The sequence below is a fragment of the Thalia democratica genome, chromosome 2 (assembly GCF_965202585.1).
Source record: "Thalia democratica chromosome 2, ktThaDemo2.hap1.1, whole genome shotgun sequence".
In the NCBI taxonomy this organism is placed as follows: Eukaryota; Metazoa; Chordata; class Thaliacea; order Salpida; family Salpidae; genus Thalia; species Thalia democratica.
The window spans coordinates 101570434-101597559 of NC_139166.1; the positions used below are offsets into that span (position 1 = coordinate 101570434).

Sequence of the window (27126 nt, forward strand, 5' to 3'; positions counted from 1 at the left end):
TATGCTAGTAATTTGGTTATAAGTACACAAAAGAGCTTATTAATGTTTGAAGTTTTATTTTGTAAGTTGTTATTCTAAGTTTCACGGCCTGCGAGGAATCTTTTTATTAGATTTTTATTTGCTGTTCAGTTTGTTATTTTTCTAAAGATAAGTTTTTTAATTAATTTTTCATGTGAACGTAGTAGTGACGCAATAACAAAATTAGAACTTTTTTCAACAATTTTTTCATTCAAATATTTTCAATAAATTGGTTCAAGTACTCTTTATTAGTTTTGTTAATGTGATATATTTAGCACCACTATATAAGTGGTTTACGCTTTATTATAAAAACTTTATGTATATTTGATAATATAGTCAATGTTTCGCGGCGCGCGAACAGTTTTTTTAACAGCTTTTTAACTTTCTTCTTATTCTGTGATTTATCTTTTCTTAAATATATGAGTTTTCTGTTGTTGAATAATTTAACATGTGAACTTAGTAGTGACGTAATAACATAATCAGAACTTTTTTTACGAAAATAGATATTTAGTATATTCCGTTGGTATATACATTTAGAAAACTCGCAGACATTTAAAAACAAAAACTATAGAAAATTTGCCTAACTCCATTGAGTTTTATATTGGTGATAAACAGAAGAAGTATGAATATTTAGAACCGTTAAGAAAAAACTAAAAGAAAACTTAGATTTGTTGTTTAGTACACAGTAGTGTTAATAACTATCATTATAATTTCGCCTTAAAAACTTTTTTACAACAAATAAAATTATTTAAGTTCGATGAATATTTACAATAAACTATCTCAATATAAATTTTTATAAAATAATTTATGAGATATCAATTTAGCACCACAAATAATGTGGTTTACACCGTGATAAAACTAAATATAATATGAAGTCAATAGTTTTCTTTATTACGGCTGGGTAACCTACGATTTACGACATTTTAAGACTGCTAAAATCAAAACTTTTTATTAAAAGTTTTTCGCATGAGCTATAATAAATACACATTAGTGATTATAAATGATCCTCAAAATTTTAGTTTTTTCAAGTTTTTATTTCTAACAACTAGCAGACTCCAAGGACTTTTATCATTTTTTTAAGACACTGTTCAATTTTCGTTGCAGAATTTTGAAATGACCTGTATTATTTTATACAGACTAAATTGAAAAAGAGGTTATTTTGAAAACATGTGTAACGTTGATATTCGAACAGCATTTCTTTAAAATGAATGTATCTTTGTCATTTTATTTCAAATATTAAAAACGGTAACAAAATTAGACACCAGTTTTTATCGTAAGTTTGAACTGGTCTTGATTCTACGCATTTGCCATATAAACCGCTTTTTATTGTTCAACTTTTATGGTAAGTTTTAAATAAATATGTTCGTCTTAGGTTTTACCACAAGTTATTGAATAATTCACTTATAGCAACATTTTTTTAAACATTTTTACCTGTAAGCTTACCAGTGACGTAGTAACGTAGTTTAAACTTTTTGTGCTAAAAAGTCTTACAAATATTCTTAATCAAACAATTATTCATTGACAGAGTATAGGCTTCAGCTTCAACTTATTATTGCACCACTGTAAAGTTGTTTATAGTTTATAATGTCATTTAACAAGTAATTAGTATTTACTCTCACATTGGAAGCCACTTGCAAGCCGGATCCGTGTAATTTATCTTAGAAACTTCATAAATTGAACAGTTTTTGTCTTTTTTAAACCTCTTCACAATTAAAAAATTAAGTAAAGTTCAAAGTTTTCCGACCCGCGAGAACTGTTTTTTTTTTTAAATTTACTATTCAGGATGTAATTTGTTTTGTCTAAATTATTATCAACATAATTAAATAAAGTTTAAAAAAATTGGATAACGCTAAAGTCTCTAAAACATTTTTCATACACCGTTTCTATATTATTATATTATGTTTGATCTATTATTTCCAAACTGTTAAAACCGTTAAAAAGTTATATTTGTCTTTTAAAAATAGTTTTACTTGTTAACTTTTTAGTGACGTAGCAACTTAATTCGAACTTTTTTCACAAATATTTTACGAATATATTCAGTGTAATGTTGAATTAACATGTTTGGCATGGTACAGTCAGTGATCTTCTTTTGCACCACAAAATATGTGGTTCCAAACACTTGAAATGATATATTTTATAATAAAAATAACCTGTATTCTAATGTGTAATAAAACCATGTGCTCGTATAATGTGCAGACAAGACATTCTTCAAAATCTTTTTATTCAGTATACTTTACATTGTTTTCTGTATTTTTCTGGTAAATCCGGCTCGCTGACTGGAAAAGTTTTCCACCCAGCATTGGACTAATGCTTGATAGTACTAAATTAATGAAACTGTCAAGTATTTACAGGGTGGCAAACTAAGCTTGACATACTAAAAAACTGTAATTTTGAACAGAAATCATTAAAAAGACCTGGACTAAAGTAAAAAACAATTTTTATTTACGTGTTTATTTGTAAAATTTCGAGTTGAAACAAAAAATGTATCATATATATATAAAATTTTGTCATCATATAAATAAATTTTTAAAACTAAATTAATAAAACTTGTTCATACTTACAAGCAGGCTGTCTTTTTTAAGTCTTGCTAAAAAAATATTTAAGTTGTTTAACAAAAGCTAGTTTGAGCCTGCAACGGATTTTCTGTAAGAGTTTGAACTTTTTAACTTTACTTGAAAAAACTAAGCTAAAATTTATAACTTTTTAATTTTAACTTTTTTTTTTTTGCTAATTTATGAAGCAGTGTCTAACAAATTTCTAACAGTTTTGTTCATGTTATTCAGACACATTATTTCATTTATATGAATATTTTACCTTTAACTACTTATCTAACTTTATTTATCACTAATTAACCTCATTAAGTGAAGACCATTAGTTTAGCTCTATTACTGTTTATTAAAGTTAATTAAGTTGTTAAATTTACAATATTTTGTAGTATGATCTAATAATTTGTAGAAAAGTTACCTATAAACTAAGTTTTTAAACTGCAAGCTTATTTGCGGTTCAGAACTATAATATTTTGATTTTAAAATCAAAGTGCTAACTTTAGTTGAAAAATAAAATAAATAAAAAAATTTCAGGTCCAGAAGTAACGTGATATCGAAGAAAGGTGACAAAACAACACCGGCTCACCACAAGTCCTTGCAAACACTGCACAATTATAATGAGGAACATTACGTACCAAACAAACATGTCAAATCAATATCAATACTGTCTCTACCAACAGCAGTTACTAGCATTTCTAATAGCAGGTTGTTATAATTTATTTATTTTTTATATTTTGTACTGAACAAACATGTAAAATCATGTTATTAATTATTATTAGTATATTATGTTGAATTTTTTGATTACGTACCAAATAAACATGTGAAATCAATATCTATATTGTCACTACCAATTGCAGTTACTACCATTTCTAAAAGCAGGTTTTTGTAATTATTTTAATATTATAGTATTTATATTATTTAATAATATTTATATATCGAAATACTCGAAACTTTCACTACTATTGTGAGTTTTTATAGTACCTCGTTTAATAATTTTTTTAATTATTTTGTGCACATATTTTAGGTACTAAATTTAAAATTTTTATTGTTGTTCAGGTCTAAAACCAATATAAAAATCTACTTTCTTTTATTTTTAAATAAGTTATATTTGCAACTTTACTATGTTATAAAAGCTAGGGGTAAGCAAATATAAATGACTGTGAAGAAATTTTTTCTTTTTGTGGTAAACAATCCATTTTAGCTACCATTTAAAATGTATAATCAGATTTGTAAGTCTAAGGCTTTTTATAACATACTATTGTACTTTGAACATAAGATGACAATTTTACACATCACAGTCCACACTCGCGAGCAATGTCACCTGTTGGGAGAATGTCATCAAGAAATATGTCACCTGTCGGGAGAATGTCATCGAGAAATATGTCGCCGGTGAGTGTGACGTCACAAAAGTCAAATAAATCTGTTGTTACGTCACACTTGCATGACGATAAAGAAGACCAACTAGTGCTGGTGAGAATTTTTCTAGATGTATCAAAATTTATTATTTTTGTAACTACAATTAAAATTATAATTATTTTAAAACTTGTGCTGGTGAGAATTTTCAGGACATAATTGAATGATATAAAAGTTATACGACTGGAAATAAACCATTAATATTATTTCATATTATCAAACTTTATTATTATTGTAAATATAAATGTTATATTAAGTATTTTGTGAAAATCTTAAGTTAGAAACTATATAATAACTGCTAAAAAATTAAAATTGCTAAAAATTTATAATTTATATAGACTTTATAACATTACTTTGTAATAGACGTTAATTTATATAGTAAGACAATGAATGATAATAAACTTATACTACTGAAAATAAAACACTAATATTAGTGTTATTTAGTGCTGGTAAGAATTTTCTAGATTTTATTATAAAATTCTAAAGTTAAACATTGTATAATAAACGCTAAAATATTTAAACTGTTAAAAAAGTTAAACAATTAATATTCTATTTAGACTTTATACTCTAACTCTCAACTTTAGGTATGCATACACTTTTATTTGTTATTATAAGCTAAATTTACCTGAAAAAGGTTAAACAAATAGCATTTATGAAAACCTTAAATATTAACATTCATTTGTCTAATATTTCCTTTTTTAATGTTTCAAATCTCAAGTTTAAGTATGAAATATAATTGCTGTTATTGGAAATTTAAATATTTATATACAATGTGCGTAGCTCCTGAAAAACTTGAAAGGAATTTTATAAATATTTAATTTAAAGCTTTTTGTGCAATCCAAGTAGTTTTTGCTTTCCGTCTCTTATTAAAAATATGATTTATTGTTTTTTTTTTTTTGAATACATCATTCTAGCAAAAATACTAGTTTACATAATTTTTATGTTTTAAAGAATTATTAGCAAATTTCAAGTAAATTAGTAAAACATGTTTCAAACTTATTGAAATAATTTTTACAGTTTAAAATTTATCAGTTTGATTTATTTTATTCTTTTTTGCATTTATAAAAATGAAGCTAGTCAAAATTTTATAAAAATGTCATTAATATTTTTTTGGGTGATCTTTGCTTTAATTTATTTTGAAGTATAGAAGAAAGGCTACTTTACAATACTGCTTTTGTAAAAACTAAATAAATATATTATTTAGATAAACAATTTACTTTTTGTACATAGATGGAAAGCGGAGACATTATACAAGAAACAGTTTCAAACTCCGAAGCTCAAATTGAAAAAGCAAATTTATTTTTCATGAACTTGATTGAATGTTTCAAAAATATCAAGAATAATGAAACAAAAGACAAAAACAATGCTGTTTTGTACAGGTAACATTGTTTGCAAATTTTGTTGTATATTATTTAATTTAGCTATGACTAAAAAGAATTGTTTGTAAAGTATTTCTGTATTATAAACTCTGTAATATAAGTGTATTGACTAGACTCTTTGTAAGTAATTAAAGACTTAAGGCCATAGGGTGAGGGGGGTTCAACACTTTTTTTTACAAAAATTAACTTTAGATTTTATATGAAAGCTTTATAGCCAGTTTTTATATAATTCAAAAATATCATTTAACTTTTGAGATATTTTATTTTTTGTAAAAAGTTTCCAATACAAATGTATGGACCGCAAATTTATCGGGATCAATTTTCTCGGAAACTTTAAAACTCACTAAAAATCTATATCCTCCTTAATTTTTCAAGCATTCTTCTTCAAATTTTCAGGAAATCTTTCTTATATTAAAAGAAAAAAAAAAACACTACTTATGAATTTAAACAATTTAAAAAAATATATATTTTTGCACAAAAATTTTTATTTCCAAAGTAACGTTTTTTTTATTGTATAAACATTAGACTGTGAAAGTTTGAAAAAGATTGCTTGAAAAATGTAGGAGGAGATAGGTTTTAAATAAAATAGTCTTTTTTCGCTGTTTTAGTTTTCCCTTCCCATAGGGAACCTATTATGCGGCCCGACTTTGACTGGTCATATCTCAAAAGATAATTGAAATATTTTTAAACGATTAAAAGCATCTTGAAGCTTAGAAAAACTTCTATAAAATAAGATAAACTAATAAAAAACATGGCTTATCCCCCCTATGGCTTTAACAATACCAAGTTATTATGGAAGTTGTTTGTTATTAATACATTTCTTTTACATCTATTATTAAAAATTTCTAAAATATGGTCCTTATGTTTTAAATTTCAGCTAATATATTTGCATACAGTTTTCTGTATCTGAAACAATTAGAAAATATTAATTACCTAAAACTACTATATTTTTCGTTAAAAACACTTCTCCAACAAAATATAAAAGTATTAGGTTTTATGCAAAATATTTGAATTGTTAATTACTTTTTTTATATTACCTCTTCTTTTCTTTACAGATGTAACATCGCTTGCGTTTTATTGTCTTGTCTTATAACAGAGCACGGAACAAATATTCAACTAAAAGTTTGTTTTCTTTTAAATAAACGTAAATACATAATTAGAACTTTTTTATAAAGTTTTCAAAGCATTCTACTATAATTTTTACTGTAATAAAATAATTATAAATTTGCAATTACAAACAGATTGTATTTTATTTACATTGTTTAAATAAATTTAATTCAAAGCTATTTTAAAATTTACATAAGTTTTTCTTCTTTTTTATCCATTAAATATAAAATAATAAGTTAGTTTTTATCTAATCTATATATGAATTATAAATGAAAAAGTTACACCTTTCTTAATTATTTACAAACTTTGAACTATATTTTGGGTATACAAATATAGGTTGTTAACATTTAAAAAATAAGTTAATAAATCAACTAAAAATATTTTTTGATTTAGTTTATTGTATTTTTTTAAAAGTGTAGACAGCTTAAAAAGTTGTCGCAAGATTTTTTAATGAACTTCATTGTCTCCAATCACTTTAAAAGTATATAAAAAAATTAAGTTTGTGAAACAAGTTTAAGTGTCTGAATAACTCTTTATTTTTTTTGCATGAAGATAGCTAAATTTATTATTTATGCTTTTGTTTTTATTTTTTATACTAGTTATTATACTAAAATTGTATATTATAACTATAAGTTTAATTACGTCACCAAACTAAAATAGTCTTAGGATAATATGAAATACTGATATGTTCTAGTTTGTTATGTAATTTAGTTTACTTTTTATGTTTAAGTATAATACTATTTATTATTTTAACAGGACAATATGCATATCCTGATATTTTCAAGTTTATTAGGATTCGATCACTCAATAGTAGCTGATCATTGTAAGAAACTACTTGCTAATATAATTGTGATTATGACGTCATACAAACATCAACACCAGGTTATTTATTAAGAACATTTTATTAATTTATTTAATACAAAATTTTATTGAAAATTTATCTGTCAACTTTTACTTTTTTTATTCTTGTAATATTTTAACTAAGTCTGCAGTCGCCAATACGTTTGTTTTAAGATTATAAGAAAAAATGTATATGCTTATGCCAGAAAGGTTTTAAAATAAATTACTTTAATTAAGTAAGTTCAAACAAACAAAATTATTTTTGCAGCTTCTACCGACTTTAGTGATGGGAAATTTCAGATCAAATTTGTTTTCTACTTTTTTCAAATCTACTTCACTTACAGGTTTCTTTTTTTATAAAGTGAAATAGTTTTATGGTATAGTAGTCAGCTATTTTGAATGAAATAAAAAGTGTTGATGATTTTATGTTTTATTTTAAAGGTGTAACCTTTACAGTTTATAAATGTTGTTTTAATGTTTTTTTAATTTTCATATGTATAAACATTCATAAATAACATATGGTTTACTATTACGAAAATATATATTAACTTTTTTTCTTAAAAACCTTAGTAAGCTATTTTCTTTTTACAATTCAAACAAGAAGTTATTTAAATTGAAAGTAGCTTGTTTTTATAATTTTTTAATGTAAAATTTATTAACTTTGCAATTAGCAAATGTGTCTTTTAATATCTGCAGTTCTAGCTGTACTTCAACAAAAACAAGTTTGAAACTAAACTTCGTTTAATTACATACTTTAAAACAGTTTAAATAGTTTAAAGCTGTATACAGTTTAAATTTTTCGTTTAAAAGCAATGGAAAAATATTTAACATGAGTATTTATGTTCTCAAAATCAATAAAAGGACAAGTATTTATGTTTAAATGATTTAAGTTGTGCTTTATGTTTTAAAATAATTGATTTATTGATTACGTTTTAAAGATAGTTTGTTTCAATATCTTGTTTAAAACAGCATGAATTTTAAACAGACATTTTTGCCAAAGTTTAAATTTTAGTGATTGTATCTTTTCTCTTAAGTAATTATTATTTTGTCCGTATTATTTGATAGCTGGTTTTATTGACTTTTAAGGTTAAAATTTTTTTACTTTAATATTTTTCCTTACTTTCTAAAATTCTTTCAACATTACACATTTTACTTATGTTAACACGTATTATTTGCTATAACCTGTTTTAATATAAAATCAAAAACTAATCTTTTCACAGTATGTTTTGAAACTTGCAATTGAAAAACTATTATACTTCACTACAATTTTACAGCATTCTTTTTAATAATTTCACCTAAACTTTAGTACTTTATGCATAATTAAACAAATTTTTTCAATTGTTTTGAATTAGTAAAAATCTTAAATTACTTTTTATACTTCCAAGTGAAGAGATCTTATGTCAAATACGATCTCTTTAAACAAGCAAGTATTTCTAATGCTAAAGTTCCTAAAAGAAAACACAATTCACTATGGAAATCATTTTAATGTATAATTGCGCTATAGTGTCAACAAAGCTATCAAATATAATAAAATAAATTTAATATTTTACAGAATCAACAAAACAAAGGGGTAGTACTTCCAGTGATGAAAGTTCAAATAATAATTCTGAATTTCAGAGAAAGTACGATAATCAGGAATTTATTGAGGAAAAATCCAATAAAAGTCACAAAAACTTTTTTGTTAGATTGTTTGAAAACAGGTTATTATAAATAATTGATTATTAATTAAAATCACAAAAATTTCTTTATTAATTCGTTTGAAAATAGGTTGTAATGAATAGTTTTTTTAATTAAACTTAATTTATGCTAGTGCTTTCATAAAAGTTACTTAAATACAAGTAGGGCATATTTCCAATTTTGTTTTGTAATGTTGAACTTGAGTTCAACTATGTTTTTATTTATTACATATTACTTATGTAAAGTTGATATGAGTTATACATAAACAGTTTTAAAGTACTTTTTTTTAGTTTTTATATATTTTAACTAGAGTGAATTAAACTATTTAAAATAAGTTAAAATTCCAATACCCAGTAGTTATTATAAAATAGAATTTTTTTAACTACTATTTATTTAAAGTACATATTATAGATAGTTTTTTTTTTTTTTTTTTTTGCTTATACTTTTTAACTGAGTGAATAAAACTATTTAGAATAAGTTAGTATAAAACAGATTTGTTTAAAGTTCTTATTTTTATTTATTTAAAATAGGTATTATAGATAGTTTTTTATATTTTTTTCATTGCTTTATGCTGCGAAACTGAGTTAAGTATACAACAGGAAGTTACTTTTAATAAAAAAAACGTTTCTCAATCTATAACAACGTTTATAACATTAGAATTATAGTTTTAATCTCACAATAAAATAAACCATAAATATTTTATCTTGTTTTAATATTTTTATAGTTATAAATTCTTAATGAATAATATAAATTTCCGAAAGTTGTTTATGCCTATCATTTGTTTTATTTTAATTTTATAAAGTGTTTAAACTGTATAACTCTTTTTAAAGGTTTAATGTATAGTAACTAAACAATTAATATAACAAACTTTTGAACCAGTTTTGTTAAAATGATTTAATATATTTTTTGACAACTTGTTGACTCTGTAATACATTAATATTAGTTATATATAAAACATACAGTTTAATTAATTAACTTTATTTTTTTTAAACAGCAAAGCAAGTACAGTTTGGGAAAATGAAGATATCGAATCAGTAAATCAAATAAACATTAAAAGTTCAATTGAAATTAATAAGTTTGTTCAGAAACTAAAACAAGTATTACAAGATTTGGTGAGTTTGTTTGTTATAGCTATAAAATTTACAAATTAAAAGCTGTGTAATTTATTTATGGTAAAAACACATATCTAAAAATATTCTTTTTAAATAACACGTTTTGTTTAAAAAAAATTCAATTTAAATAAGTATTATACTTTGCCTAAAGCTAAAAGAATAAAATAATATATACATATAAAGTGATGAAAAAAACCCTACAATTTTCATTATAGTTACCAGAAATGAATTATTGGAATTGTAATAAAAATAACTAATTTAGTTTTTTTATTTAAAGTTTATAGAAAAACAAAAGCTATTTTATTTAATTGAGATTTTAAGTGACCTATTCTAAAACTTCATAAGCTTTAAATAGGTAAATAGGTACAGTTAAAACCAATATTTGTAGTTTCCTATTTTTTCAACACAGTTACCAGAAATGAATTTATTGGACAAACTTGCAAATAAAATAATAAATTTCACATCAATTCAACAAGGTGCTAATATAAATAAACACTATGTTAACAGGGCTTTCCAAGTTAGTTAATAACAGTGTTTGTAGTAAACATATATAATTTTCGTTTGTGTGTTTTGTTAATTAATCATAATGTATTTTTAAAAAGCAAAAGTTAATTGCATGATTTTATTTTAAAGCTTTATGTTGTTTTAAGTACTTAAAAAGTTATTGTGGTAAGATTTTTCAAGCTTTGTTTATATTAATATTACTAAGATTTAAATTATAGTAAAACTTAAGTTTACATAAATTTGCTACACTATGTAAACCATAAACACATGTACTTAATTATACCGGCGTTATAAAAATAAACCGTCAAATAACAAACAAGATAATAATGTTTACACACAAACAACTTTTCTCTACTAAACCGCATTACAAGCTTCATGAGTGATTGTGACGCTACAAAAGCATTTATATTCCCTTGTTTCAAAATACTGCCGTGTGGTAGCATGGCCGAGCGGTCTAAGGCGCTGGATTAAGGCTCCAGTCTCTTCGGAGGCGTGGGTTCGAATCCCATTGCTGCCACCTTTTTTGATATTCAGAACTTTACTTGAAATCTTAAATTTAAAGTTTTACAATCGTGGCAACTTTTGATAAATAGTTCTATTTTCCTCGAAATATAACATTTCAGCATTATAATAATAGTTATTTAAAATAATTCTTAAAATGAAAGTATATGTACAAGTTAAAAGTGTTTTTAAAATAAGAATTTATTTAATAATATATAAATAAATTTGTTTAAAGTTTAAGCTTACACAGCTGTCTGTGTTTTGAAACAAGTTTTTAATGTACACTTAATTGCTTTCAGTGAAGCTTTAATTAAATACTTATCTCTGAATGTAAATGGTGGATTTTATTTAGTTTTTTAATATAAATTAAATTAAAGCTGCAAATAATGTTCGGCTTAATTCTACTGCAAATTTTTTTGATGAGTTACTTAAATTTAAAAAAGCTTTAGTTTTTGTTTGTAGACTATTTACTTAAATAAACATTCAAATAACTTTTTTATAACTATGTTAGTTTTAATGATCTGATTAAGTTAATTGAACTGATCAAGTTTATTTTTCTAACAGATATACAGAGCATTAGATAGGAGAATGACTACAAACCACTTGTGTCAAATAATAAGGTCGCTAATAAATAATATTAGCAATAAGCAATCACCAACTATCATTGAAATATTTATCACTTTGGAAAAAGCTACCAAACAACTAAATGAACAAAATAATGAAATTATCGCAAGGTTTGTTTATCAGAATTTTTTCAAACTATTTATTAATAATTTTAACATTGGTTAATAAAGAGTTTTAAAAAAATTTAATAAACTGGGTTTAGTTTTTTTTAAAGTGATTAAGTTGAATTATTAACCATTTTATTCAACACAGTAGATGTTTTCAACTTTTAAGCATAACAAAGCTAAAAAATGTTAGGTTTTTTATATTTATGTGACTAAAGCATAGAAGTATTACCCATTAGATTTAGATCGATACCATTAGTTTTTTAAATAATCAAACAGTTTCCATTCATTCTTATTACTAACTACGTACCTTTAACTTTTAGCCTTTACTACTAAACTCTTGCTTTTTACGCTCAAGCTTAACCATAAACTCAACTCTTAGCTATAAATAATAAATGTTCCTAAATGATTAATCATTAAACACCTATCCTAGATGTTATATTTGTAACTTAAAATTTTGTTCCATTTGTTCTGTAGTACATTAATCAAAAGGTTCACTTTGTGACCTAATCCGTACGACGCTAGTCCAAAACTGAGAAGTTTTTGCACTTAAACATCTCCAATTTTAAAAGTGGTTGAAGTTATTTGAAAATTTTTAATAGTCTTTTTAAATTCATCAAAAACTTATTAACCAAGTTTATCTTTACAGTAGGAAACAGCGGAGCAGAGAAACTTCATTACTGATGCCGTCACCATCGCTCGTTGCCAAGCAACCTAACACGTCATCAAAAGTTGCCAAGCAACCGAGTACGTCATCGAAGCCGTCGGGAAGCAACACGTCATCGATGAGACGTCACAATAGGTGTCGTTCCGGTTCAGTGATCGTCACAAAGTCTGTCGTCGACGGAATTCACTCGGAAGAGTTGGAGAAAGCATTGCAGAATGGTGAGTAGAAAAAGTATTTAAGTATTTTTTTCTTTGGTTATATATTAACTTATAAAAACCTAAAACCTTAAAAAAATCGAAACGATTAGTTTATGTGTTATCAGTAATAAAATAGCTTTTTGAAAACTACAAGTCATTTAAGTACTCTTATAAAAAATATTAACTACATTTTTTAGCTGAACTAAAACTTAAAGCAATCACAGGTTTACTTGATATAAATCAAAAGACGTTATTATTATAACTGCACCCCAGTAAGTTTCCAACTTTGTAAAAAAAATAGAAAAACAGTGAACATTGCTGTTATTTTAATCAATTCCAACCTCCAACAGCATTCGGAAGTGGGGACAAGTCACTGACGTCATCAAGTCGCAAACTTGCCACGTCATCACAGAGCGTGGCGCCACCAAGTGGTAGAAACACTCTAGCGCCTCCCAGTGTGGAGAAAGTGAATGATAAGAGGGTGGAAGAAAATATACAAGTTCTATCACAAGTTAGATAATTGTTTGATATTTATTTGCAATTATTAAAAAAGGAAGTTGAAATAAAACATTTAAGTATTATTTGAAATTTACATTACTGTTTGTTTTTTCTTGAACTATTCTTTACAAAATCTACACAAAATATACAAGTTCTTTCGCAAGTTAGATAATTATTTGATGTTTATTTATAAATGTTAAGAGAAAGTTGAAATAAGACATTTAAGTATTGTTTGAAGTTTACACTACTGTTTATTTTTCTTGAGTTATTCTTTATAAAACTTAAGCAAAGTATACAAGCTCTATCGCAAGTTAGATTATTGTTTGATATTTATTTTATATTTATGAAAAAAGAAAGTTTTAATAAAAAATTTGAGTATTATTTGAAATTTACATTACTCTTTGTTTTTTCTTGAACTATTCTTTACAAAATCTAAACAAAATATTCAAGTTCTATCACAATTTAGATTATTGTTATTTAGTATAATTGTTTAAGTTAAAACTTAACAGTTTATAAGAGGTTAAAAGACTATAAAAGTTTTATCACAGTTAAGAGTTGTTTATTTCAAAAAATATTTTGAGTATTTTCATCATTCCCAAAGATATTCTGTGTTTTTTTATTATACTTCAGATAACAATAATATTATATTCAGATTTTCTGGATATGCCAGATAATGGCCTCCACGGAATTCGAGTACGAATACTTGATGTCTGTTCGCATAATCGAAATAATACTGAATTCGGATAATCGAGTTCACATTATCGACGATGTTATCAAGACTAGAAGGTTATCATGGTTCTAATAGTTGATTAGTAATAGTATTTCTTAGAAGTTAATATTGAATTTCCATTTTTTAATGTGCACTTTGTTAAATTTTCAACTTTTGCTTAAAATCTTTATACTCCCACAAACACTCGCTTGCAAATTATATTCAAAAATAGTTGAGTATCAATCTTTTATGAAAGATATGCCAGTTGGTGTTAAATTTAAAGCTGCTAAATGCAGCCTTTCAAAGTTATAATTGTATTTCAAGTAAGCTTATCAAGTAAGAAATATGCGGCTGCATAAGATCTAGTTTTTTTAAAAGGTAATTTAGAACTATGAATATAGTTTCAAAACACACTGATAAGTGACGTTATATTTCACAGTTGTTTCCACTTCAAAACATCAAACTGACGTCATAAATGAATTCCCACAAGTTATTGGTTGTGGCTAATATGTTTAATTCAAGCAATAAATAATTACTTAAGTTTGATGCATCCTCGTTATTTACAACTGTAAATTGCAGTTTTTCAATGCATCAATAACAAATCAAGTAGCTCATCATAGTTTAATTAACCAATATCCAGGGTTCGTGCGCATCAGGCTAAATCAGTCTTTTGAAAAAAAATTGCAAAATATTTGTTTTTTTTCTCCTTAAAAATTTTAGAATTTCAGTTTATGTAAAATTAAATGCTTGAAAACTTCTCAATTTTGAAACTAATTGAGAATAACTTATATATCAATAATAGAGTTCACGTTATTGACGATGTTATCAAGACTAGAAGGTTATCATTCGTTCTAGTATTTGATTAGTAATAGATTTATGTTTTAGACGTCAAAATTAAATTTCCATTTTTAAATGTGCATTTTTTTATATTTTCAATTTTTAATTAAAACCTCTATACACCCACAAACATTCGCTTGTAAATTATATACAAAAATAGTTGAGTATCAATTTTTTGTCATAAATGTCTTTTAGCCTTGAATTTTAAGCTGCTGAATGTAGCCTTTCAAATCATAATATTCTAATGTGAGTAGCTTATCATAATTGAAGTAAGAAGTATGCTGACATCATACGAATAACCCACAAATACTCGTGTGCAAACACCTAAATTAATATCTGATATAATAAGGTAAATAAGGCTAAATATTTTAAAGATAATTCAGAACTGTGAATACAGTTTCAAAATACACTGATAAATAAAGTTACAATTCACAGTTATTTCCAATTAGAAACATTATGCTGACGTCATAAATGAATTCCCACGAGTTATCGGTTGTAACTAATGTATATAATTTAAAATATTTATATTAAGCCTTCCAATCCTGATTCTTTCTAATTATTACAACTGTAAATACAGTTTATTAATCCATTAATTACAAAACAAGTAGCTGATCGTAGTTAAAGTAAGCAATGTTTTTTGAAAAAAATATGAAAGTTTAAGATTTTGTAATCATATTACCACCAATTTTTACTTGAAAACTCTATACACCCACAAACACCCGCTTGCAAATTGTATACAAAAATGGTCAGGTGTTAATAAATTATTAATTTAAATGTTGCCTGGTCTTAAATTTTAAGCTGCTAAATGCAGCCTTTCAATGTTGTAATTGTACTTCAAGAAAGCTTATCATTATTGAAGTAAGAAATGGAAGACATCATACGAATTACCCACAAATACTCGATTGCAAACACCTAGATTAATGTCAGATATAAAAATAGTGTAAATATGCATTTATTAGAAAATAATTTAGAACTGTGAATTCAGTTTCAAAACAGACTGATAAATAAAGTTATAATTCACAGTTGTTTCATAATCACACTCCTAGATTATGTTATAACTCATATTTGTGTCCACTTCGAAACATTATGCTGACGTTGTAAATGCGTTCCCACAAGTTATCAGTTGTGACTAATATATATATTTTAAAAAAATATTTAATTTTAATCTGTCACTCCTAATTTTTTCTGATTATTTACAACTGTTAAATACAATTTGTTAATACATTGATAACAAATCATGTAGCTAAACGTAGTTAAAGTGAGTAATATCTTTTAAAAAAATTTGAAAAGTTAAGATTTTGTATTTATATTACCACCAATACTTGCTTGCAAACACACATTAAGAATATTAAATAAGTTTTTCAATTCCCATGTTGATATACTTCAAGTTGAGATTAAATTTCAAACCATTAAGTACAGTCTTTCAATATAGTACAGGGCTTCCCAAACTCTTTTTCAAAAGGCCATCATTAATAAAATTAAAAAAGCTATGGCCCTCTCCAACAAGATTACTCAAAAAAATACCAATAAAAACACAAAAAATATTTTTATTTTGCTCTTCATCGTCATCTTCAGAATATCTAGTGTACGTTTCAAATTATGACCCCCCTGTGGTCCCTTTGCTGCTCATGGCCCCCAAAGGGACCAGTTGGCCTATTTAGGAAACCCTGATATAGTATAGAAAGTAGCTAATCACAATTTAAAATTCAGATGCCAAAATTTCCCACAAATGCTCGCTTGCAAGTACATGTATTAAGCTTAGCTACATTTCCAACTGACACGGCCTAACAGGTGGAAACAATTTTAAACTGTGTAATGCAGTTTTACTAAATACTCATAAAGACTTTAAATTCTTTATTTCGAGTTCAAAACTGCTATTTTACTCTTGCAAGTACTTGTATTAATATCAGATGCATTTACAAGTTAGGAAGCAAACAATGTGGAAGGTAGTCTCATAAATACTTAATGGTTTTTATCACCGGTTTAATGATGTTTGTTCACTCCATACGCATATTCCCATATCTTTTATAGCTTTTAGATAGTATTCACAATTATAATACGTCAATTGCATACTCAAACTAATTTTCGATTGTATTTATTGTACATAAATAACCATACACATGAATCTCTGTATTTGAAATATACAACTGCTAGATACAGTTTTCCTATGTGTTCATTGAAACAACTAAATTATTATAATTTAACTAGAGAACATCTTTTGTATAGCTCTTCTAACATCTATTAAGTCTGATAATTTAAATGTTCCCACGAACGTTTGCTTGCAAACGCACATATATAAAAGATTTCCAAAGTTAACGGAACTTGAAGTGTTCAAATAATTTACAACTGTGAAATACAGTTAATGCTTACGATCAACATATAAGATATCAAAATGACAAATTCATCTACAAAAACTGATTGACAAATTATAAATGAACAAGATAACTAATTGACAAATTTCAATTATTTGAGTACTGACGAAGTACTGACGTCATTCCTACAAACTCTTACTTCAACAATACAAATAATATAAGATTAGTAATCTTCATAGATGGAATGAAGTTGTTATTTTACGCTCTAATTTCAAAACTGTTATGTACGTTTTCTCCATTATTCAAAAATTCAACACAATGCTTTCATTAGAATATTGCATTAACGTTATAAGCGTATTACTATACGCGATTGCAAACTTAAACAACAATCTCAACATAATTGACACTGAAATTAGCTAAACTTTATAGTAAATTATTTGCTGTGAAATACAGTTTTTCAATGCATTCATAACAAAACACAACACTGATCTATATTTTCGTTCAAAAGGATGGCAAACCTGTAATAAACTGTTTTTGTTCATTGATGTAATTAACAGAATTTTTTCCAAATGTTTAAGGAACAAACTAGTTAGTTTGTAATCATAAACTTAGGATAGTGTTTGGTCCCTGAGACTGTTTATATGTGTAATCAACATAAAGTTCTAAAAAATATTTCAGGAACAAATAAGCTAGTGAACCAATAAAAAAATACAGATTTAGAGCATGAACTTTATTAAATTATTATATTTGTTTTATTATAAATTTACCAAATCTTTACCAAATATTTTGGACACAGACAATAAAGTTTTCAATTATAAACTTAGGATAATGTTTGGTCTATTAAAGTATTAATTTTTTTTTATATTTGATATAAAACTCATTTATTCTACCAGAAACAAGCAAGTAAGTGAACCATCAAATGATGGGGACAACAATATTAATAAGCACCACGTGAAAGATCTGCAAGAAGTTGTGTTGAAGGGAATTACCCTGAACTGCTGCCAAGAAATTGCTTTCAAATTATTGACCATGATTATTAAGATGGTTGATTACTCGATTATATCGAAATCTACTAACAATAAAGGTTTGAGTATTTTGTATTATATTGTTAAAATTACTGATTACTCAATTATATCGAAATTTATTAATGACAAATGTTTGATTAGTTTTGTATACATTATATTATTAAGATGATGGGTTATAGTTTTATTTTGAAAGTTACCAATAATAAACGTTTGATTAATTTACGAACTTTGTGTATGTCTCATTATTAAAATGCTTAATTACTTAATAAAATCTACTAACAAAATGAGTTTGTATATATTTTAAGTATTTACATTTACTGTGGCTCATATACTACAGCAGAATATAAAAGTTACTATATTAATCTAATATTTTCAGGTGAAGCATTTGCCTTATGTGTAGTGGCATCACTAACGCATTTGGTTTATAATTTCGAAGATCCTACTGAAAATTGTCTAAAATGTGCAGAAAATATCTCTAAAATTTGCCAAGATAAATACCAGTCTTATAATAAACTACAGGTAATTTTAATTTCTTTTGTTCAATTCTATTCTCAAGGGTAAACTGCTTTTATGATTTTCAATAGTTACTTGAAAAATTTACAGTTTCATAAAACTTATGACTTTTTAAGCAGTTTAACAGTTAGAATTAGTTTTAATTTAGCTATGTATAAAACAACTTAACATTTTAAATACTAAAAATACTATCATAATAGTACTGTTTTCTATCTAAAATAAACCCTAAATTATTACTTGAATGTTTCAAACAAAAGTCTAAACTTTAGTATTCTTTATTATAATTAAACTTTATTTTCAGTCTCTGTCGAGAGTAATGGAGTTGTATTATTCGAGAAATTACAATAAATCTACGAGCACATTTATTCAATCAGTTTGTAAATATATTCACGAAACATTTCCCAGATCTGTACACACACAACTGGTGTTTCTACAATATATGCTCGAAAATGGTTCGATTTGTTTAAAATATTTCTTACATTAACTAAACTAAAATTTTTATTAAGTATTTTCTATACATAAATATAGCAGTTTAAATTCATTTTTTGAATGTTACTTGCTACAAAATGGTTGAATTTATTTAAGCTAGTCTTTAATTTTATTTTCAAAAATATTTTTAGTTTCATTCCTGTAAATAAAAAATCTTTTTTGTAACTTTCAAGAAACTTTTTAAATGAAAGCATTCTGAAGCTTATTTAAAGTTTTTGATGAATTTTATTTTACAAAACCATACAGTTAAGATTTATTTACTCTTTTAAAATAAAGTTGATGGTTTTTATAACATATTAATAATTATATTCTAATTGAGTATGTGGAAAAATATAGTTTGTACTCTTTATTTAAAATCAACTTTTTTAAGCAAAACTACCAATCTTCTTTTAAACATAAATATCAATTAAAATTTATTATATTTTTAATTTAATATTATTATTATAATAAAGTTTTAATCTTATAAACAGAACCACCAATGTTTAATAAACATTTAAAATGGTTTTTTTTGTATTTAATCTATTAATATTTTTTTTGAATAGTTTATTTATATTTATCACAACAAGTTAACCGTTCTTTTTAATTTCTACAAATAAATCTTTTTAATACACAGGACCACCAACATTTTACCAACCCTGTTTGAAAATAATTTATCATTTGTTATTTTTATCTGATGTTTTGGATTTCAATAATTTGACTGAAAGTAGTAGAAGTTTGAACCAACTCAACAATGAAGAGTTTATCACGTCATTATTGAATACTGTTATCAAACATGTTAAAGTAAGATACTGTTTTGTTTATTATAATTTTATAATGAAGAATTTATCACATCATTGTTGAATAATGTCATTGAACATGTTAAAGTAGGATAGTTTTTTTATTTAAAACAGTTATTTGTCTTCCAATATTAGTTTAATTAAATTTTTAATTCTAGTTATTTCAATTTATGTACCCTTTTTATTTTGTAAAATAACTAAAGTTTGACAAAGAGTTTATATTTAGTTTATTTAGTTCTAATTACAGAACTCTTTGTTAATTTTAAATATAAAACTATAAGATTAAATTACTTTAAATATCTTTCTTATACCATCTAGTAAAAATAAGGAGAACAATTGTTTAACTTATGGTTAATTTTTTTAAGATTATGTGTTCAACTTAATAGGCTGACTAGCAAAGTTTCTTTATAAATTATCTCACACTTATTTAAGAAAAGTAACTTTTAGATTTTAAAAGTATTTAATTAGATTATTTTTATTAAAATGTATAAATAAATATATTTAAAAGAAGAAAACTACTTTATAATTTATACAGTTTTTAAAATTTTGTATTTATTCGACCGGATTTTTTACAATTTTTTTCAACTTACAGGGCAAATATTGGGAAGATTCAATGGAAATATTGAAGTTGTGTGTTCACAAATCAAGCAAATTTATCGATCCTCAATCTCAATTAACTACACCAATTTCTAATTTCAATAATAAAGAACATAAACAAACAGCCAGCGATGCTTCTTCGCAAGTAATTATTTTAAAACTTTTTTAAAGTTTTAATACTACAAAAATTTGAAAAATAGCTAAAGCTATCTTTAGATGTAAATCTGCAAAATAATCAAGGTTATATTAACTAACATTAAACTATCAATTTCAACAATTAGTTTTAAAAGTTTTAAACTATTTTGTAATACTGATCTAAAACATCAAGTTACAATATTTTTTGAATTTGCAAATCATATGTTCGGTTATATGGTGCATTAAAACTCTGAATTTCACTTCCCATAAACCTTTAAATGTTGTAACCATCTGTTTTGATTTTTATTAATCAAATTTTGCAGGTGATATTCTGCAATCAATAAATCAATCGTAAACTAATCAATTTACCTGACATTAGATTTTATTCACAGTTTTCAAATGTTATATTAATTATGTTTCAGGTAATCTCCTTAATATCTTCCTTGAGCGGACAGCAGCTACCAGGATTAGAAATGAGATTTAACTGGTCGTTAGAAGATTTGAAAATTGATAACAACAAAAATAATTGTTAGTTCGTTTGTAAGAAATTTTACTCATACTTGTTTTTACTGCATTTTAGCTCAACATAGGCTAAACAGGGCTTATAATACTTTTGTAAACAAAAGTAATTTTTTTTATGATAAAGCATTTGTTTTCTCTAGATTTTATTTTTAAGAATTTTTTTGTGCCCAGTTAAACAACATAAGTTGAATATTTTTTTATTAAATTGTGATATTATTAGTTTAGAGCTTAAACAACTATATTTGGGTTGGATTAAAATTTTTATTTTCTAGCTTCAACAAAATGTGAGATGTTCAAATTTTTATCGCTTCACGGCGTTAGAGAGCAACTTCGCGTCATTCACAACAATTACGTCACAATACATACTACTAGTATGACGTCACAAACAAACAGTGTCTCGTCACAGTATTACCATCAACCCCTTCAGCCAATAAGGGTTAGCTTTAAACATTATATTGAATATTATGTTTAAATAAAGTCATAGTTTGAAGAGTAAGAGTTTATTTGCAATATATAATCAATTAAGTTGTATGAAATAATTATAAGTACGGAATAAAAATTTGATTGCAATCAACAATATATCTTAATTAAGTTTTAAAACCACTAAGGTAAGTGTGGGCAACGCACGGTCGGCAACCTAACTTTAAGCTGGTGAAAAACAAACAAGTTTTAGCTCACAATGATTGTTTTTCAGTAAGATCCTTATTTATATTTAGTTAATATTAGTTCTTATCACACGTCATTTCTTGATATTTTGGTCAATTTTTTTTCATAAATAATTTTTCAAAGCTACTTGGTTCGCTAAGAACTTTTTTTTAGTTAGCCCTACTTTAAGGTCTTAGTTTCAAGAGTAACCAATCGAATGTTGTATAAACAATACACAATCTTACACAAAAAGGTTTAGAAAGTTAAAATCCGAATAAAAATGTATGACTTGATCTATAACTATATATACTTTTCAGTCATTTTCAACTGACGAGTGTGGTCCAGATAGTTCAAATGATGAAGCATTTTCACCTAATAAAGGTAAACTACATTAATTTGTTTTTATTTTATAATGAAAATAAGTAAAATGTTATGATTAATATTAAAATCAACTAAGTAAGATCAAAACAAGACAATTAAAGTTAAATTAGTTTCTAACTAATATGTAAAATTAGTATAATTTATTAAGTACTTGATAATGAGCTATGTAAATATATTTTATTATTTATTGACTTGTTTGTAAAGGTGAATAATTGTTTTATTTACTTCTTTCAGTACGGTTTTCCACTAACTTGACAACTTACTTTTATTCTACACAATTTTGTAAGTTTATCATCTTTGAGAGTTTTTTTCCGCTTAATCACTTTTTGATTTGTTTTATTTAGTCATTTTTATGCTTCAAATATTTTGTTTGTGAATTTTCTCTGCTTTTAGCAGTCGTTTACTGCCAAAATTTATTTTTTTACTTAAACTCTTCAATAATAGAATTTTCATCTCATTGTGATATTTTGGTCACTACAAGTTTTGCTGTGCATTGTGTTATACTCAACTAAAACTCTATGGTGAAAACTATTTGATCTCTAAAACTATATTTATTAAGACTTCTGGATCAAAAAATACTTTTTTATACTTTTTAAAGACACTTTAATCTCTACAAGTTGGATTTAGGGACCAAAGTTTAGGATTAGAGGCTAGTTTTTGTATAATCTATGATTAGTAGGAAAAGCGTAAGATAGATGATTGGTGATAGGTGTTATACAAGCTATGATATTGATAAAATACTTAAAAATTTATGAAAATGAATTTAAAACTTTTTGCGAATTATTAAACTCATTTTTATGATAACAAACTCTACTATATTTTAAAGGTGTAACATATAAGTAGACTTTAAAGTTTAAATTTCTAGGGTATCTACAAAGATCGAAGTTAAATGTGAGGCTGTTTACAATAGTTATTATTTAAAACTTTTAAGGTTTATTGGTACAAATTTTAAGAACAAAAATCATTTATTGACATAAGTCAATTCTTCTACCAGTTTAGTTATTGGTTGTTATCTCAACAAAACTTCTAACAACAGTACATCTTTTTTAATATATTCACAATAAATATTCACTAAATAATATCTAATATTTACTACATACAATAACTTTACTTGTCAAATTACTACCACTAAATTTACAATTACTAACTTAAAACAATATATACAATAGAATTTACCTCATAAATTTAACTTAGTTCCAATTAACCCTTGAAACAGAACTTATAATTTCACCAACAACCACAACCAGCGATTCACCAACAACTGTGTTCACCAAAAACGAACTAAATATGACGTCACAATTGGAAGATGCGAGAGTAACTTCTCCCATCTCAGTTGTTACGTCATCGAATGACGTCAACGTTTTCAAAGATTTCGATTTCCTCGATGAATTTGACGAAGCTGAGGTTTTTAATTATTATTATTGTTTGCCTCTTAATCTAATACAAATTAAACTAAGCTTAATAAATAACTTTTAAAGAATACTTTTACTTATTCGTTGTTGTTAAATAAGTTCAGATAAACTTTTCTACGAACCTCGTAACTTAAGAGTTTAGTTATAACATAAAAAATTGTGCTCTTTTTTTCACTTCAAAATATATCTTGCATCTCTATTCGAAAAAAGTTTATTTTTTTAAAAAAGCCTTAACTTTATTTTCTCACTAATATTTTAATTTTCTCCCAGGAAAACGAATCAAATTTCAATCCTTCGATGAAGTTCCCGACGAACAGCGATTATGACATAACATCGACGCACACAACTCCCACAAAGAAGAAAATTAAGCACGTGACGTCACAATACAATAGTAGATCAGTGACGTCATCGCCGTTGAAGAAAATCGATGAGATTAAAATTAACAGGGGTGTTGATCGAAAGATTGAAGCTGAAAGTTTGGTGGACCTTACTAAAGTGAGATTGGCTCTTAATTAAAATATTGAAAACTTGAATTAGGTCTAATTATACACTGTTTATTTTTCTGCGTAAACCTTTACAAATTAGTTAGCTTTTTATTTTCATAGTAGTGGCACTAAAATTTGAATTTTTTTAGAAATTTGATACCATAGATAATGTTTTGTTTTTGATATTTTTACTTGATTCCAATTTTTTAGATTTCAAACTTGTTTTTATTTATTTACTTTCTATTTTCTCCAGATCGAAAGCAAGTTGGATGACGACGACGAAATGACGTCATCGGCCGAAATAAACGACACTGTGACGTCATCGTCGATCGAAAAGTCATCAACCGTGACGTCATCCACGAGCGAGAAGTGTGACGTCACAGAGCACAAGAACGATGACGTCACTTCTTCGTGCAGTAGCAGCGGCTGCGTGGCGGATGACGCAATAACCGATTCAGATGACGTAATAATCGACTCGGGAGAAATCACCACGAGCAGCTCGAATGACGAAGTCGCTAAACCGAAGTTGAAGGTTAGTGTTTGTGATTGTTCGTTCAGGTTTTAAAATGGTTTGTTAAGATTCCCTTGGAGGACATGAGCAGCAAAGGGGAGTCATGAGGTCATAATTTTAAACTTACAATAGATAATCTAAAGTTGATGGTGAAGAGTAATAAAAAGTGGTAGATTTTTTTTGTAATGTTGTTGGAGGGGGCCATTGCTATTTTAAATTCTTTAAAGGGGCCATTTAAAAAAAGTTTGGGAGACCCTGTTATAGACTAAGATTCCCAAACTCATTTTTGTAATTGAGCATTTGTCAGAAACTTTAGAATACTTGCCCACTTTAATAGTTTAGGTTAATGCGGATAATTACCCAATAAAAAGTTATGTAGTTTTTAATTTGAAACAAAAATCTGCAAACTTTGGAAAACCCTGTATTAGACTCTGTAAATTAAGTTACAAAAAGAGATTTCGATAAACATAACAACTTTAAAAATAACTATCAAATTAATTACAATACTCCCACTTATTTAATCAACTCAAACAACTTTGGTAAGATCGGTTTTATAACTTAAAAGTATCCTTTAAAGCACCTTTCAAATGACTAGCTATCAAGTATGTTGAATAGTTTTGAGCTAATTGGTGTATATGTGATAAAAATTTAAGCTACATACAACCCTCACTATAACCGTTAGATGACTATAACTAGCAACTAACTATTTTATTTAAACAGAAACAAAAAAGTGAAACTTACAGTAGCAGCAACATTACAAGTAGCAACAACAGCAGTAATATAAATTTACATGAAAGTAATATAAACCTACATGGAAGTAGCATCCATCTAACTGGGAGCAGTCTCTACAATCTTCATGAATCAAGAAGTTCTAATTTAAATGAATCCAGAAGTAGTAATTTGAATGAATCAAGATCTTCTAATTTAAATGAATCAAGATCCAGTAATCTGAATTTAAACGAGCTTTCAGCTTCGACTACTTATTTGAGAAGTTCAAGCCCAAATCCGCCCCCCGAAAGTGGAAGAAATTACCAAAATTTTCAGAGTTTGTTTTGTTGATTACTTTTTAAAACATCATCATAATTTTGAAAAATTTTTCGCTAATATTTTTCCTCGCTTTTTAAAGTAAAGTTTAGAATCTGATTTAAACAACAATATCTAAAAAATTGTCAAGATTTTTTAAATTAAAATGATGATACAAAAGTCAAAACTTCAAAACAATCAATATTTTTAAAATTTATACGATGATTAAAACTTGTTTTATTTAAAAACGTTCAAAACTTATTCTTTGAATAATCAGATAGTTATTGACTCGTCTTTTTCAAACTAAACACAATTTACAAACAGCAAAAAAATATTGTTAAATTACCAGATAATTTTACATTTAATTTTTTTCTATAAAATATTAAATTAAATGTTCACAAACAGCTCAAACATTGTTGCGTCAACACAACAAGAAATCACTGATGCGTGGAAGCAATCTTTACAAGAGGCCGCAATCTACCAATTATGACGTCATAAACAGAAGACCGCAATCCACAAATTTCGACATCATACCCACCAAACAACTCATGCAGCAGTTAAATTACAATTCCAATAACAAGTTCGTTTTATCATGATTTTGTTGATCTTGACTTATTTTGGATTTTCTTTTGTATCAGTCAGTCAAGAGGTTTTTATAACACTTGTTTTGATTACTAATAAGTGTGCTAAACTGAATACCCTGACAAATAAGCAATATCAGTTATAAAATATTAAAAATATATCAAAATTGTTTATATATATGAATCAAAATTTGTTTTCGGTTTTAATTCCCTAATAAATATAACAAAATGAGCTGTCATCATCTTTTAAACTTTTTGATATTTTTTACTGTAACCATGCACCTTTCTCCACAGCAATTCAAAGAAACCTCCGAACCCGCGTCACAGTTGGATGCGCTCAACAAGCATGACGTCATCACCAGTGAAGCGCGAACAGCTGTTTTCGTCGACGTCAACGCTGGTCAGTGACGTAAGCGTCGTTACGTCATCGAACAACAAAGAAGCCGATTGCGTCAAGCTTATCGATGAGTTGGTTTTTGTTTTTTATTTTTATTTTATTACAAATCATTAATGTTTAAAGAATTATTCTTTTATTATGTTTTTATATAAAACATAGCTAAAAACATTTAATCACTTTGATGATAGTATTTCTCAGCTTTCTAAAAAAACTGAGTCATTAAAATTAAATATAAGAAATTGATAAAACAATTGAATTTAAAATTTCAAAAAATTAATATACTTTTAATAATTGATAAGTCTATATCCAATCAAACCAACTACCATTGTTCAGATGGATCAAGTTAGAATCAACTATGACGTCACCATCCGAAATTCAAATTCTCCTCGTAAAATTTCCCCTTCTCTTCAACAACTACGTCACAGAGTGGCTCAAATCCAATATGACGTCACAACACAACAACGTGCTCGGCTCTGATTGGCTCAACTGCCCGACATGCTTGGTTGCGCACGCAAGGATCACCAAGGAGTTTAAAGTTGTGCAGAAATCATTTAAAATATTGAAGGTTTGTGAAAAAAAAGTGTTACGG

General features: G+C 26.0%; 1 protein-coding gene and 1 non-coding gene across 2 annotated transcripts in view; both read left to right on the forward strand.

Annotated features, from left to right (window-relative positions):
• Positions 1–27126, forward strand: part of LOC145829151 (protein furry homolog-like) — a 60823-nt gene that overhangs the window by 28240 nt on the left and 5457 nt on the right. The window contains exons 18-45 of the mRNA XM_082936878.1: positions 3099–3269; positions 3863–4034; positions 5208–5356; positions 6412–6478; positions 7220–7345; positions 7572–7647; positions 8856–9003; positions 9975–10092; positions 10502–10609; positions 11662–11831; positions 12475–12710; positions 13040–13200; positions 13840–13973; positions 17939–18129; positions 18447–18589; positions 18885–19035; positions 19686–19852; positions 20441–20590; positions 21003–21108; positions 21375–21538; positions 22065–22128; positions 23345–23532; positions 23811–24035; positions 24279–24557; positions 25257–25581; positions 25965–26139; positions 26435–26608; positions 26871–27102. Coding sequence (XP_082793004.1) covers positions 3099–3269; positions 3863–4034; positions 5208–5356; positions 6412–6478; positions 7220–7345; positions 7572–7647; positions 8856–9003; positions 9975–10092; positions 10502–10609; positions 11662–11831; positions 12475–12710; positions 13040–13200; positions 13840–13973; positions 17939–18129; positions 18447–18589; positions 18885–19035; positions 19686–19852; positions 20441–20590; positions 21003–21108; positions 21375–21538; positions 22065–22128; positions 23345–23532; positions 23811–24035; positions 24279–24557; positions 25257–25581; positions 25965–26139; positions 26435–26608; positions 26871–27102 — 4570 coding nt within the window. The remainder of the gene's footprint in view (positions 1–3098; positions 3270–3862; positions 4035–5207; positions 5357–6411; positions 6479–7219; positions 7346–7571; positions 7648–8855; positions 9004–9974; positions 10093–10501; positions 10610–11661; positions 11832–12474; positions 12711–13039; positions 13201–13839; positions 13974–17938; positions 18130–18446; positions 18590–18884; positions 19036–19685; positions 19853–20440; positions 20591–21002; positions 21109–21374; positions 21539–22064; positions 22129–23344; positions 23533–23810; positions 24036–24278; positions 24558–25256; positions 25582–25964; positions 26140–26434; positions 26609–26870; positions 27103–27126) is intronic.
• On the forward strand, positions 11032–11113 carry Trnal-aag (transfer RNA leucine (anticodon AAG)). Its single transcript has one exon. It is a non-coding gene; the product is annotated as a tRNA-Leu (tRNA).